This window comes from Thalassophryne amazonica, chromosome 14, assembly GCF_902500255.1.
Source record: "Thalassophryne amazonica chromosome 14, fThaAma1.1, whole genome shotgun sequence".
Classification (NCBI taxonomy): domain Eukaryota; kingdom Metazoa; phylum Chordata; class Actinopteri; order Batrachoidiformes; family Batrachoididae; genus Thalassophryne; species Thalassophryne amazonica.
The window spans coordinates 16788452-16804764 of record NC_047116.1 but is presented as its reverse complement, the minus strand read 5'-3'; the positions used below and the strand labels follow the sequence as shown (position 1 = coordinate 16804764).

Below are 16313 nucleotides of genomic sequence, written 5' to 3'. Positions count from 1 at the left end.
CAATACCGCAGTGAGAGCCAACCACCAGTAGAGGCAAGCCCTCTATACAAGAAATGCTATTGGCGCACAGGACAGGAGGGTCACCAACAGAAATACAACTCCCATCTCTGGATAGAGCTCCACCTTAAACAGAGAGAAAAAACTGAGAAGAGAAGTGCGGGATGAGCTGCTTGCTCTGCTGCCACCACAAGCCCAGACTCTGATAAGCTGCAGAAGCAAAATAAATGAACCCACTGAGCATACTGACATACAGACCTTCACCTTTTTATTATCAGTAACTGACAATCTGTACCATCAAGCTTCTAGACGTTGATGGCCATGTTTGCCACACAACTAATAACAATCAACACATGTTCTAATCCTTTGAAATATGAATTTTAAAAACAGCGCAGTTGTAGTTCAGTCATTTGAGTTACAATATGTTTCTATACCAAATCAACTGGAACAATTCAAAGTGTTCATTTCAAAGCAGTTGGTGATGTATTGATGTCCCATTTAGCGCACTGCCTTCCATCACTAATTTGCAGTACAGATGAAATGTTTTGGACACCCCACCTACTTCTCAATCTATTTGTTTATTCCAGATTTACTTTCTTATCCTTTGCTATTCATACCCATATTTCCTCACATCGTGGGCATCTTGTCTCTCCCCCCAGTTGCTAACTTGTTAAAGGAGAACTGCATTGAAATAAATGCAGTCAGATCTTTGGACCAAAAAATGACTTACATTTACACATAAGATCCTTCTGAATGTAGTAAAGTAAATCTGGAAGCCCAGATCTGTCATTCAACAGAGAAATCTTCATTTAAAAATGACAAATTTACAGCTAACATTTAGCCCTCCGCAAAACTGTCCCTCTCATCATGGACGCTGCCGAGACGTCACAGAGAAGACCCTATCTCCCAGCATGCATTGCGCGCCAGCTGTAATTTGTGGATTTACGTCAGTTTGCATCTGCACCTTTTTCTTGTCTTATACGGAAGGATCTACTTTTTTTAAAACTTCATATTGTCTTGCGGCACGTTTGGTGAGTACACATTTCTTTTATTTGTGCTTGAAAATTATTTTGGGGGACTTTTTCATACGCCCGTTTGATTGAGTGGTGTCGCAATGAAAATCTACTGTCTTTCGCCTCCGGTACCATCGCGGGATATGGAGGCGAGACCCGCAAAGAATCCCAGTTTGAAAATATATAAACCTCTCTCAGCGTCCATGGAGCTCTGGGGCTCCGATTGCCGAGACGTGCGGTGCTGTGGATTTTGCCGCAAGAAGTCTGTCCTTGCAGCAACAGGTGTACCGGCCTCTTCGCATTAAAACAGCGAGCGTAATCTCAGGACTTGTGCCAAGTGTGCTGCAGCTCCATTCAGTAGACAGAGAGGTGATGCCGGTGTTGTGCGCTGAATCTGGCACAACACCGCGAAGCAGACACAGGCGGTGTGAGTGGCCCACGTCGGCGGTTAATGAGCTCGTTAACGAGCCCGCAGACTTAATAAGCACAGCGGAGGCAGAGAGCAGGAGAGGAAGAACGGCGCCCGCTGTCGATGTCATTGCTGATCTGAGCACACAGATCTGTATCTCACATTCATTGCAGCTTACTTTTGGATGTTGAAACCAGGATGTGTACAACCCCTGGCAAAAATTATGGAATCACCGGCCTCGGAGGATGTTCATTCAGTTGTTTAATTCTGTAGGAAAAAAGCAGATCACAGACATGACACAAAACTAAAGTCATTTCAAATGGCAACTTTCTGGCTTTAAGAAACACTATAAGAAATCAAGAAAAAAAGATTGTGGCAGTCAGTAACGGTTACTTTTTTAGACCAAGCAGAGGAAAAAAATATGGAATCACTCAATTCTGAGGAAAAAATTATGGAATCACCCTGTAAATTTTCATCCCCCAAATTAACACCTGCATCAAATCAGATCTGCTCATTGACATTGACCCTATGCCATGACATTGACCCTATGTGTCTTTTTGCAAGGAATGTTTTGCAGTTTTGCTCTATGGCAAGATGCATTATCATCTTGAAAAATGATTTCATCATCCCCAAACATCCTTTCAATTGTCCAAAATATCAACATAAACTTGTGCATTTATTGATGATGTAATGACAGCCATCTCCCCAGTGCCTTTACCTGACATGCAGCCCCATATCATCAATGACTGTGGAAATTTACATGTTCTCTTCAGGCAGTCATCTTTATAAATCTCATTGGAACAGCACCAAACAAAAGTTCCAGCATCATCATCTTGCCCAATGCAGATTCGAGATTCATCACTGAATATGACTTTCATCCAGTCATCCACAGTCCACGATTGCTTTTCCTTAGCCCATTGTAACCTTGCTTTTTTTCTGTTTAGGTGTTAATGATGGCTTTCGTTTAGCTTTTCTGTATGTAAATCCCATTTCCTTTAGGTGGTTTCTTACAGTTCGGTCACAGACGTTGACTCCAGTTTCCTCCCATTCATTCCTCATTTGTTTTGTTGTACATTTTTCGATTTTTGAGGCATATTGCTTTAAGTTTTCTGTCTTGACGCTTTGATGTCTTCCTTGGTCTACCAGTATGTTTGCCTTTAACAACCTTCCCATGTTGTTTGTATTTGGTCCAGAGTTTAGACACAGCTGACTGTGAACAACCAACATCTTTTGCAACATTGCGTGATGATTTACTCTCTTTTAAGAGTTTGATAATCCTCTCCTTTGTTTCAATTGACATCTCTCGTGTTGGAGCCATGATTCTGTCAGTCCACTTGGTGCAACAGCTCTCCAAGGTGTGATCACTCCTTTTTAGATGCAGACTAACGAGCAGATCTGATATGATGCAGGTGTTAGTTTTGGGGATGAAAATTTACAGGGTGATTCCATAATTTTTTCCTCAGAATTGAGTGATTCCATATTTTTTCCTCTGCTTGGTCTAAAAAAGTAACCGTTACTGACTGCCACAATCTTTTTTTCTTGATTTCTTATAGTGTTTCTTAAAGCCAGAAAGTTGCCATTTGAAATGACTTTAGTTTTGTGTCATGTCTGTGATCTGCTTTTTTTCTACAAAATTAAACAACTGAATGAACATCCTCCGAGGCCGGTGATTCCATAATTTTGCCAGGGGTTGTATAAGTAACATTATAACAGATAAAATCAATTTCAATGCGGGATCGGACTGAAGGCGGGAGCGCATCGTCTTGTCCCTGACATCATGGAAATGATACGGCTGTACAAACTGTTTTCACAGAGGGCTAAATTTTAGCTGCAAATTTGTCATTTTTAAACGAAGATTTCTCCGCTGAATTACAAATTTGGGCTTACAGATTTACTTTACTGCATTCACAAGGGTCTTATAAATACATATCAGCTATTTCTTTCTGAAATCTGACCACATTTATTTCAATGCAGGTCTACTTTAAATGTGCAGATCAGAGTAGCAAGCACACAACATGTCCAGTGTTCAGGAGGCATACAACAAACTACATTTTTCACATTTTAATCAACATTTACTAACCATCCATAACTTAACTGACACCTATCTGTATGCAGGCGCCCATCCTAACCATCCAGCAGGTGGCAGCGTGGCACACACTTCTATAGGATATTGCATAGGCAAAACAAAGCTGTTCTTCCAATCAGTCTGGTGGATCAAAGATCAACACATGCAACAGGGTTTCTACTCATTATATCTTCTTTTTGTTTGATAAATTACAAGATGACAGCATTTAATGTTTTTGAGTTATTGTCTGCACATGCTGGCTGGGATGGACTCACTCACTCACCCATTCATTTCCAATTTTGCTGCCCAAGTTCATTACCAAAACAGGGAATAAATGAATACATTTAGGTCTCTAAGTGGATGAATGTTTGCACTTGACAAAGGTATAAACACTGGTCTGCTGATTCTCTGTACACCCTTTTCTGTTTTCCTACCTTTGATTTGAACAGTGCCCTGGAAAATATACAGTGATGACCGACTGCGAGATAGGTGGAGATCAAGACCTCTCGGTGAAGACTGGAGACATGGTTCAGCTGGTGAAGGAGGGGGAGGATGGGCAGTGGTGAGATGACAGCCTTATTGTTCCACACTTGAATTAATATCATATTACAGAGGTGGTACCATCTTTAATTTGACGTGTCTGTGTGTTCATGCAGGTTTATACGTAACTTGAGTACATTTAAGGAGGGCTGGGTCGCTGCTGCTAATCTTCTTACCCTGATTGGAAAGTCCACATCCTGTCAGTCTCTCACCAGCTCAGGTAGTAAAGCAAGTAAACCCAAATAAATATGAAATACAGAGCATCTGGAAAGTATTCACAGCGATTCACCTTTTCCACATTTTGTTATGTTACAGCCTTATTCCAAAATGGAGTAAATTCATTTTTTCTTCAAAATTCTACACACAATACCCCATAATGACCATGTAAAATAAGGTTGTTTTTTTTTTAATTTTTGAAAATGTATTAAAATGAAAAAAACTAAGAAATCATATGTACACAAGTATTCACAACCTTTGCCATGGAGCTCAAAATTGAGTTCAGATGCCTCCTGTTTCCACTGATCATCCTTGAGATGTTTCTACAGCTTAATTGAAGTCCACCTGGGGTAATTTCAGTTAATTTGGACATGATTTGGAAAGACACACACCTGTCTACATATAAGGTCCCACAGTTGACAGTCAGAGCACAAACCAAGCTTGAAGTCAAAGGAATTGTCTGTAGACCTCCGACACAGGATTGCCTTGAGGCACAAATCTGGGGAAGAGTACAGAAATATTTCTACTGGTTTGAAGGTCCCAATGAGCACAGTGGGCGCTATCATCCATAAATGGAAGAAGTTGGGATCTACCAGGACTCTTGTCTAGAGCTGGCCATCTGTCTAAACTGAGCGATCAAGGGAGAAGGGCCTTAGTCAGGGAGGTGACCAAGAACCTGATGGTCACTCTGTCAGAGCTCCAGCATTCCTCTGTAGAGAGAGGAGAACCTTCCAGAAGGACAACCATCTCTGCAGCAATCCACCAATCAGGCTTGTATGGTAGAGTGGCCAGACGGAATCCACTCTTTAGTAAAAGGTGTTTTGCCAAAAGGCACCTGAGACCATGAGAAACAAAATTCTCTGGTCTGATGAGACAAAGATTGAACTCTTTGGCGTGAATGCCAGGCGTCATGTTTGAAGGAAACCAGACACCATCCCTACAGTGAAGCATGGTGGTGGCAGCATCATGCTGTGGGGATATTTTTCAGCAGCAGGAACTGGGAGACTAGTCAGGATTGAGGGAAAGATGAATGCAACAATGTACAGAGACATCCTGGATGAAAACCTGCTCCAGAGCACTCCTGACCTCAGACTGGGGCGACGGTTCATCTTTCAGCAGTACAATGACCCTAAGCACACAGATATCAAAGGAGTGGCTTCAGGACAACTCTGTGAATGTTCTTGAGTGGTCCAGCCAGAGCCCAGACCTAAATCCGATTGAACATCTCTGGAGAGATCTGAAAATGGCTGTACACCGACGCTCCCCATCCAACCTGATGGAGCTTGAGATGTGCTGCAAAGAGGAATGGACAAACTGCCCAAAGATAGGTGCACCAAGCTTGTGGCATCATATTTAAGAAGACTTGAGGCTGTAATTGCTGCCAAAGGTGCATCAACAAAGTACTGAGCAAAGGGTGTGAATACTTATATACACATAATTTCTTAGTTTTTATTTTTAATAAATTTGCAAAAATTTCAAATCTTTTTTTCATGTGGTCATTATGGGGTGTTGTGAGTAGATGTTTGAGGGGAAAAAAAAAGAATTTACTCTATTTTGGAATAAGGCTGTAACATAACAAAATGTGGAAAAAGTGAAGCTCTGTGAATACTTTCCAGGTGCACTGTAACGGTTAAGCAAAGCTAAACTTCAACTTGTGTCTACGCAACAGAAGGCAGCGGCTCCGGAAACCTCAGCACATCATCCAGCTGCAGCGAGACCTACACGAGCTTCTCGGAGATCAAATCCTGAAGTCCTTCTGCTGAAACTCATCACTCCATCATCATCATCGTGATTCTAACTGCTATACTCTCTCATCATTGCTGTCTGTGCAGAATTGCCAATACTCATAAGACTTTAGTCTTGTTTTCACTGAAAACTGTATTTTTTAGTCATATGCATACCAAATAATGGATACTGAGGTTATGGCAGATGATACACATTTGCCTGCAGTGCCACAAATACTGATGGACGGCTCTTGTTGAATTACATACAGTAAATTTCAAGTAGTGTGAAACTATTCTCCTCAACATTGAGGATCCACGTACTTATATGTAATCATGACGATGTATGAATGGGCCAGCAGGACTGATCTCAGTTAATGCATCTTTTGATGTTTGCAGAAAAGTTGGGGCGAAAGTAGTAATCCTGTGTAGATTACATGGAGTTCACCTGCAAAGGAATTTGCAGTTCCACTTTTACCGTAAATAGAAACACAAGACAAACAGATTTCCCCTTAAGACATCTATTTATTTGTCATTTACTACATTGGCCTGAATATAAAGCAGGGTTTTATACAAGGAAATTCTTGGCAAGAAAATTCTTTGAGAAAAGTGTACCCTTTTGAAACACTTTTTACTTACAACTACCCATAACAACCAAGAAGATGCAAAAGACATGCCGTGAGTTACAGTTTACACTCACCATGCTGAATCACACAACTTTAACAAGATCACTGCAAGAACCAGCATTAAAACACTGACAAATTGCGCTGTAAATTACAAATATTCACCTTTATTTATAGTTGTCCAAGGAGTCTTTCTCTGTAGACGTGAACCTTGACTGCTCCCCACCAATGTTATTTCAACATTAGACTCACTTTATTTTCGCTGCTCAAACTACACCAGTAGATATTTTATTTTAATAAAGAGAGCAGCAAAATCACACTATATCATTTGCTGTTTCAGAACAGACTTCACAGCAGCAGCAGCCCCTCCTGCACTGTTTTATGCCATCCAGCCAACCCCCCCCCCCCCCCCCCCCCCGCCAATTTGCTAGCATTATTTTCAAATATTTGAATTTTCTTTTTCAAAAAAAAATTTGTTCTTCTGAAAGCATAAAAAAAAAAAGTCTTGAAAAAGGATATGGTCTTATAATCAGGGCTGCCTTATATTCAGGCCAATACGGTGGATGATTTTGACTTTTGCTGCTCCAACAACTCTGTCTTCTCCCAATGTGTGTGATTTGTCTGTCACCAGCCTTTCTCATGAATACATTTTTCCACCAGTTGCCCACACGCCCACCATGTACGAGCTTTTGTCTTTGGCGTGGCCCTGTGGTCAAACTCTTTGTGGGTTTTCATGTATGCAACATTAAACATATTTCTCAATGTGAATTATCAGAGGTTGCTGTAGAGCATTAACTTATTCCCTGTGTAGGGATCATCATGTATATAACAGTAATCAACTCCTGTCTGTCACAAGATGTTTGTTATTGCAGATGCTATATTGTATATTAGGTATTGTGTCACTAATGTGACTTTTTTTTTTTACATAAAAGAACTGTGATACTCATACGTTTGTATTTCTTATTGTTTTCATGTGTGCAAATGCAATCTAGATTGATCCTGCAACAAAACACTATTTTTATCTCACTTTCTGTGTTTGTAATCAACTACTGATCCATCATACAAAAAATGTAAGTGATACCATAAATTACAGGAAGACCTGTCAGTCAGCCGTTTACAAGCTATGTGTTGTGTGGGCCGCCCGAAGAGGAGGTACTGCTGGCCCAACGCCAGAGGGCGCCCTGCCTGAAGGCGGGCTTTAGGCACCAGAGGGCGCAGTCGCACCAGGAACTCTGACAGCTGTCATTCATCAACTCATCATGCCACCCATAAAAGCCTGGAGAAGACACCACACCTCTGCCGAGAAATCGTCTGAACCGTTCAGGTAGACACTCAGCCGTAACATTGAATCAGCTAAGTTGTGACGTCTTTCACATCTGTATTGGTAGCTAATTTACCTTCTGAGTTTGCAGCTTCTCCACTTACTGCCGAGTCGAAGGGAGTGGTAAGAGGTGGCGTTCTCCACTCTTCACTCTTACACGTGGAGTCTGCACAGATAACCAGAGGAAGTAGTGAGATTGGGAGGTGGTGTTTTCTCCCTCCATCACCAATATTCAGCTGACTGTTTTACTGGGTGTGTGCACACACACCCACTCTTGACTGTTTCTGTTTCCTGCCAGCAGTACCCGATCTGACAGCTGGAGACGGTGGCCACCTGGGGACTCAGGACTTGGCGGCTCTGGAGTGTTCCAGATCCGTTGGCGGTGGAAATCGTGTGGGTCCCGACTCTTCTCTGGACGGGCGTCTCTTAGCCTCGAGCCTGCCCACACAACACCAACTTTATAATTGACCTTAGCATTGAATTGTATCTGTATCCGTTGTGCACATTTCACAACATTAAACTTGTTACTTCGTATTTCCATTGACCATTCATTTACGCTCCCTGTTGTGGGTCCGTGTCGTTACACTTTTCACAACACTATGCAAGAAACTGAAAGTGAAACTTTCCAGCGGTGTTGCCAGGTTTGTTTAAACCCGCTATAGAATCTGATAATTTCAAAGCAAGTCAATCTGCTACAAAAAAAAAAATGAATGTACGTGTGATAATACTATGGCATATTGACATTCTTTTTTTATATATATTCTGCAAAGTGAGACACCATTTACAGCTGAAGTATTTTCTAATAGGCTTAAAAAAGCATCATCTTTCAGCGCTGACCCAGTACAAAATTTGATTTTGATTTTCTACGAGATTACATTATGAGATTACGAGATTTGCTCGTCGATTACAGTAAATACGTTTTGGAAACCACAAATCTCAGGAATTACAGAAAGAAAAGAAAATTGCTGTCCTTGATGGGTCAGTCATGCTTGTTATTGCTCTTTAATTGACAAACAACCCCTGGCAAAAATTATGTTCAGGGGTTGTATTCTATTGTATACACCATATTCTATATTAAAAAAGATCAATTCAGTTTTCTGACATGTAATGAGCACTTTTTGATTATATTTTTGTAAATGTTCTTATATCCAGCTTTTGTACTGTTGTGCAAACAAACTGACAAAAAATATAATTTTGATTGACACCTTTTTTTTTTTTTTGGTCCAGGAAAGCAATATACGAGGGCTGTCAAAGTATAGGTCCTTTTTATTTTTTTTCAAAAACTATATGGATTTCGCTTCCAGTAATTCTGCAATAACCGGTTCAATTCCTTTTTCTGCTTCAGGTTTTAACAGATATTGTTTAATCCGTGGTCTCCAATCAGATCGTGGCTTAATTTTGACTGGCGGAATATTTTTCAATATTTTTCTGTCGGTGCATTCACCCAGAGATGAGGAGGCAGTTTGGCCAATAAAGTCTCTTCTTCTTGTGTCAACAACACAGATGTTGTTAAATTTCAATCGTCCAGATCTACTTCATGTATCACCGGTGTCGTCCAAGCACTTACAAACATGTATTTCCGATACAAGCCTGCGGATGGACTGAAATCCCACACCGACACTGCATCTGCTTCGTGCCAATCAGTCGCTTCCTCAGCTATTTTAGCAATTCCTCCAAGGTCCTTCCAGGACTGAGTGTCTGCCCTTATCAGTGAAATATGCGGCACAGCCTCAGGTTTTCCTCTGTACCATTTGTCTGCACTTTGGGTCAGCACTACACTACACACAGAGGTGGTTTTTCTGTCTGTGTATAGGTGTGCCACTGTCTGTAATTCTGATGGAATCTTCAGAAATCCTGCTCCATACCTTTCATCCTTTCGTGGAGTGAATAGCATAGTTATGTGTAGATCTTTTGGTGACATCATTACTACATGTTCTCTGTTTTCACAGGTCATCAGACCTTCCTCTAATAATTGTTCAGTTTGTCTCAACTCCGACAGATCCAAAGAGTACTGCCAGGCCTGGGCCAAATTTGTATATACAGTAGCGGGCTGCCTCACAGCTCTCATACCACCTACTGTTGGTGTGACCCCTATAGATAAGGCAGTCATCAAATCTCGTCCCAGTAAATTTACTGGACAATGGGGCGAATAAACCACAGAGACACAAGCAGTTTGGTTCGTTTCAGGATCTTCAAAATTGACAAACTTCAATATTTTCTCTGAATTCACCTGTCCATTTGCAGATTTTACCCAAACAACTTCTTTTGCAAATTTAGTTCCGGGAGGTCTGTCTGTCCTACATGCTCCTGTGTCACAGAGAAAATCCATGTCCTGTCCATTTACCTTTAGAGTCACCACAGGTTTTTCTTCCCCGGACGGATTGCAGCGTCGGCTCGCAGCCGCCGCGACGCTCCGCCACAGGAAAAACACCTCTGTTGGAAGCCTTAAGGACAAGTTGGAACATGCCCAACTGTTAAACACCCCGTCCGCACGTCTTTCATTAAAAAAAATCTCCTTTAACAGTGGAATATCCAGATAAAATGCTGAAACCGACTTCTTCTGAAACTTCTCTGTTCTCTCATGACGTCCTAGATCAATAGAGCCTGAAATGTGAAGGTTTTCAGCTTGAAACAGGCTGACGACGGCGCCTGGGAGCGCTGCGCGACGTCCCGCTCCGTGGGAAGTCCTTAAAGCGACAGTATCACCTCAAAATCTCTCATCAGCCGTTAAAATTTTCACCGAAAACCAGCTTAATTTTTCAAACCGTGTGCACTTCGATGTGTCTCACAGGTTTAGAAAAAAATTTTGATCAAACAAAGCGCCAGTCTCTCAGCAACTTCTCAGACAAAGGAATTCCGACGAGGGGCTGGACGACTCCTCCCACAAGGAGTGCTCACAGGCGAATGACGTCACGCATGCGCACGAGGGTTCAAGCATGTCTGACGTAAAAACATATGAATGAAATCCATATAGTTTTTGAAAAAAATAAAAAGGACCGTTACTTTATTGACAGACCTCGTACTTGATAAATAAGGAGTAATTTCAAAATAATCCCCACAGTACATCAGAATAATGAGATACAAAATATGTAACATTTGTGGTACTCAGTAAAAAATATCGTTTAACTACACCATTCTTAACATCAAGGATTTGATTTGAGACATCACTTTATAAATAATGTGAAAGTGATTGATTTTGTATGCTGTTATTTTGATTGAGAAAGACAAACTTTAAAACAGGAACCCTGACTGTATTCTCACTATTTTAATTTATATGGTGGACTTTCAAGTCATTCTTGATCCCTGATTATTTATTATCTTTTTTGGGACTTTTTGTAATATGTAGACTGCAATGAGGGATATTTCAACATGATCTGGCAACCGCTGTCAGGGACTCCGCACTTCCCGCTGTGAAACGAAAAAAAATGGAGACAAGCAAGAAGATCGTTTGTATACTCTGTAAAAAGTCTGGAGAGACAACAATTACTGGACCTTTGTCGACTAAAGAATGTATCACGGCTCATCAGAACTGCCTGGTAAGTTTCTGTATTCTGTGGTTCTGCTCTCGTTTTTTTCTGTTGGGCGGGAGGGGGGGTATAAAACCGTAAGGCAAAAGAGAAGTGGCAGAAGATATAAAAAGGCATATAGCGAGCTCTACAAGAACTTTAACAGTGAGGAAGGAAAAAAGGATTTGTACCGATTTGGCCAGACAAAGGCACAGAGCTGGGGAATCATGTACAAAAGCTGCGTACGTACAAAATCTTTGGCGTACGTCAGTTTCTACGTTCAGATGTACGGTGAAGGGTGATTCTTAGACTACGGGCACTTATGTCCTTTGATCATATTGTATGAAAAACAGAAAAAAGGGGAAATTTCACACTTTTATACTTATCTTTACAATGAAAGTGTGTTAAGAAATTTGTTCTAGTAGTCTATGATGACTTTTTCACCTTTTTTCAGCATCATTATATGCAAATATTGCTGTTTTGTGCTTGTCCCACACCCAGACTTTTGATCTTCAGTTATAAAAATGAATGGTAAAGAAACGTTTTTTCTAATGTTTTAAAATATCTCTGAATAAAATATCAGTAAAATAATCAAAACATAATTGGGGTATTCAATGTCATACAACTGCACATGTATATAGCTCCAAATCACAACAAACAGTTGCCCCAAGGCGCTTTATATTGTAAGGCAACGGTGTGGTGGAAATTACATTTACAAGGCCAATAGTGCCCGTAGTTAAAGAATCACCCTGAAATGACCTTGGAAATGTGGTGCGCTACGCAAAAATCCTGGTTGGCGTACGCACGTTTCCTCTGGAAACATATAGAATGAATGCTGGGAAAGTGTTAATAGTGTGAAAACATGAAGTCATCAGAGTGATGTTTACGCGTACATCAGAGACACCTATGTAATCCAATTACATTTTTTTTCCGCAAATCTGATTGGTGATGTGAGATTTCAGACCATAAAATATCACATGGACGGTGGCAAAATATTAAAACCGTTTCACATTTGATGTGTTACTCCGCCCCCTGACTGCACAGGTGTCAACAATGACGCTGTGACCTGAGACCGACATAAACTAGTGCAGCAACGACCAGGGTTCTAGCCACGGTGGGCACCGCGGGGTGGCCCCGCCCAGTACTGCAAATTATCACCCGGCTCTCGGGTTAAAATTGGCTGTGCCACACAGCACAGAGTTTCTGAAAAATGGACTGAAATCTTGCTGAAAATGTACCAATTCAATTGTATTTCAAGCTTATGGCATCATAGTTTTGCAACTTTAATCCAATAATTAAAGTAATAAGAAATATATTTCTCATTTTCTTCATATCAAATCACAAACAGCAGCGATCAGAGAGTCAGCACGTTCCCTAATTAACACACCCACGTGTTTGCAATTATATGGGTGGATATAAAATAAAAGCATGTGCAAAGTGATGAAGAAACACATTAACAATAGTAACAAAAAACATATTTGGGCACACATGCCCAAATGTGTTAACAATGGTGGTGTTAGTGTTGTTAGAGGACCTTGCAAATGGTGCAATCCGCTGTGAGCATGTATTCAGGGAATGAGAGGATTTACTTGCCAATGACGATAATTGGCTCATAAGCCAATTTCATTTACCAAGACCAGTGTTACTGCACGCAACCCGAGCACAATACAGTGAGGAGCCAGGGGTTGTCTGTGCTCACACAGGTGCTGACCATGCTGGGCTTCTTGGCAACAGCGGGACTGGCCGATTGGTCAGGAGTGTGCCAGTCAACCTTGAGCCGAGCCATGCCAGCTGTGACGCAATCATCCGAATGTCACCCAGGTACATCACATTCCATCATTAAAGTGCAATTTGCAGCGAGAACAGGTTTCCCTAATGTAATCAGAGCTATTGACTGCACACATATTGCTATAAAGGCACCATCACATGATGAATTTCTTTTTGTTAATAGGAAACAATTTCATTCCATCAATGTACAAATCATATGTGATGCTCAAATGCATTGGGTTGGGAACAGGCTAGAGGTTGGCACGGTGCAGGATGAATGGCTGTATGGGTAAATAGCTTATTCATATAATTGTTCCAAATGAAAACCATTGCGGGCATATTTGGGCATGTGCCCATTCAAATATGATTTTGGTTATTATTATTAATGTGTTTTCGTTTTCTTGATGGTGAAACTAGAGCTGCAGATTCTTAACCGGCTCCTGATTGTCTCCTTGTGTTCAGTATTCAGTAAATGTGTGTAAAGTTGTGAATGTCACTGTTGGGTTTGCACCCTGTTTTTAAAGAAATGAGAGGCACAGACACTGTAAAGAAACCAGTCAGAGAGAGACAAATATATATATATATTTTTTGCTCTGCGCAGAGGAGGAGAACAAGAAGCAGCTTATGTGCTAAGCTCCAAAGCTGTCCCAAAATCCCCTCCTCTGGCCCAGCCTTTTATTTAGTTCATCAACATGAGGAAAAACAAACAAGGACAGTCAGGAGAGGTTACACATGAGTCATGTCTGCAAGAGGGAGATATCAGGACAAGGTGACTGCTGGAACCTTCCATTCCTGCGACATGAGCCTTGCGGCTCGTCCACAGCAGGATAAGGCACTTATGTAAAATGAAAAATAGTTTGCTCACTCATGAAGAATGCAGACAAGTCTTTCTTTCTAAAACCTCCTCTTCTCACTAAGAGGAAAAATAATATAAGCATAAACTATAAGAAAATAAATGATAATAATATAAGCATAAACTAAAGAAAATAAATGATAATATGAGCATGAACTATATAAAATCCTTGACAGTCACACACTGTACACTGTGGCACAACTGATTTCTTTGAAGTTCACTGTGTGCGTGCTGCTCTGAGCTGACTGCATTTACAGCCTCACACACTGTGTGTGTGTATATATATATATATATATATATATATACTCAACAAAAATATAAACGCAACACTTTTGGTTTTGCTCCCATTTTGTATGAGATGAACTCAAAGATCTAAAACTTTTTCCACATACACAATATCACCATTTCCCTCAAATATTGTTCACAAACCAGTCTAAATCTGTGATAGTGAGCACTTCTCCTTTGCTGAGATAATCCATCCCACCTCACAGGTGTACCATATCAAGATGCTGATTAGACACCATGATTAGTGCACAGGTGTGCCTTAGACTGCCCACAATAAAAGGCCACTCTGAAAGGTGCAGTTTTGTTTTACTGGTGGGGGGATAGCAGTCAGTATCTGGTGTGACCACCATTTGCCTCATGCAGTGCAACACATCTCCTTCGCATAGAGTTGATCAGGTTGTCAATTGTGGCCTGTGGAATGTTGGTCCACTCCTCTTCAATGGCTGTGTGAAGTTGCTGGATATTGGCAGGAACTGGTACACGCTGTCGTATACGCCGGTCCAGAGCATCCCAAACATGCTCAATGAGTGACATGTCCGGTGAGTATGCCGGCCATGCAAGAACTGGGACATTTTCAGCTTCCAAGAATTGTGTACAGATCCTTGCAACATGGGGCCGTGCATTATCCTGCTGCAACATGAGGTGATGTTCTTGGATGTTGGCACAACAATGGGCCTCAGGATCTCGTCACGGTATCTCTGTGCATTCAAAATTCCATCAATAAAATGCACCTGTGTTCTTCGTCCATAACAGACACCTGCCCATACCATAACCCCACCGCCATCATGGGCCACCCGATCAACAACACTGACATCAGAAAACCGCTCACCCACACGATGCCACACACGCTGTCTGCCATCTGCCCTGGACAGTGTGAACCGGGATTCATCCGTGAAGAGAACACCTCTCCAACATGCCAAACGCCAGCGAATGTGAGCATTTGCCCACTCAAGTCGGTTACGACGACGAACTGGAGTCAGGTCGAGACCCCGATGAGGACGACGAGCATGCAGATGAGCTTCCCTGAGACGGTTTCTGACAGTTTGTGCAGAAATTCTTTGGTTATGCAAACCGATTGTTTCAGCAGCTGTCTGAGTGGCTGGTCTCAGACGATCTTGGAGGTGAACATGCTGGATGTGGAAGTCCTGGGCTGGTGTGGTTACACGTGGTCTGCGGTTGTGAGGCTGGTTGGATGTACTGCCAAATTCTCTAAAACGCCTTTGGAGACGGCTTATGGTAGAGAAATGAACATTCAATACACGAGCAACAGCTCTGGTTGACATTCCTGCTGTCAGCATGCCAATTGCACGCTCCCTCAAATCTTGCGACATCTGTGGCATTGTGCTGTGTGATAAAACTGCACCTTTCAGAGTGGCCTTTTATTGTGGGCAGTCTAAGGCACACCTGTGCACTAATCATGGTGTCTAATCAGCATCTTGATATGGCACACCTGTGAGGTGGGATGGATTATCTCAGCAAAGGAGAAGTGCTCACTATCACAGATTTAGACTGGTTTGTGAACAATATTTGAGGGAAATGGTGATATTGTGTATGTGGAAAAAGTTTTAGATCTTTGAGTTCATCTCATACAAAATGGGAGCAAAACCAAAAGTGTTGCGTTTATATTTTTGTTGAGTATAGATTAAGGAGTGCTCCAGCCGGTTTAAAGACTGCCCACAGCTGCTGAGAGCGCGCCGCGCTCTGAGCGCCGATCGACAGGCTCAAATCCCGCTGAAACAACCAAATCATTTCCAGCGTGAAAGCTTTGTTGATCCGGGACGTCATCTGACTTACACAAAAATGGCAGGAGACGTGGACATCAGTACTTTTTTGGCACATTCCACTGTTAAAGGAGTTTTTTTCATGGAAAGAAAAGTGGACGGATGCGCCACGGAGCTGCTCATGGCGCGGCACAAAACCACCTCCGTGTTGGTCTCACAGGACGGCTTTGAGATGGCTTTCAGACGGCTGACGGTGGGTTTTCAGTCGTGTGACTA

General features: G+C 41.7%; 1 protein-coding gene and 1 pseudogene across 1 annotated transcript in view; both read left to right on the top strand.

The window, feature by feature from the left end:
* The window catches only part of LOC117524153, a 122755-nt pseudogene extending 116124 nt beyond the window's left edge, over positions 1-6631 (top strand).
* A 4679-nt stretch (positions 6632-11310) lies between these two features.
* The window catches only part of phf11 (PHD finger protein 11), a 69448-nt gene continuing 64445 nt past the window's right edge, over positions 11311-16313 (top strand). Inside the window, exon 1 of the mRNA XM_034185891.1 lies at positions 11311-11441. Coding sequence (XP_034041782.1) covers positions 11331-11441 — 111 coding nt within the window. The 5' untranslated portion in view covers positions 11311-11330. The remainder of the gene's footprint in view (positions 11442-16313) is intronic.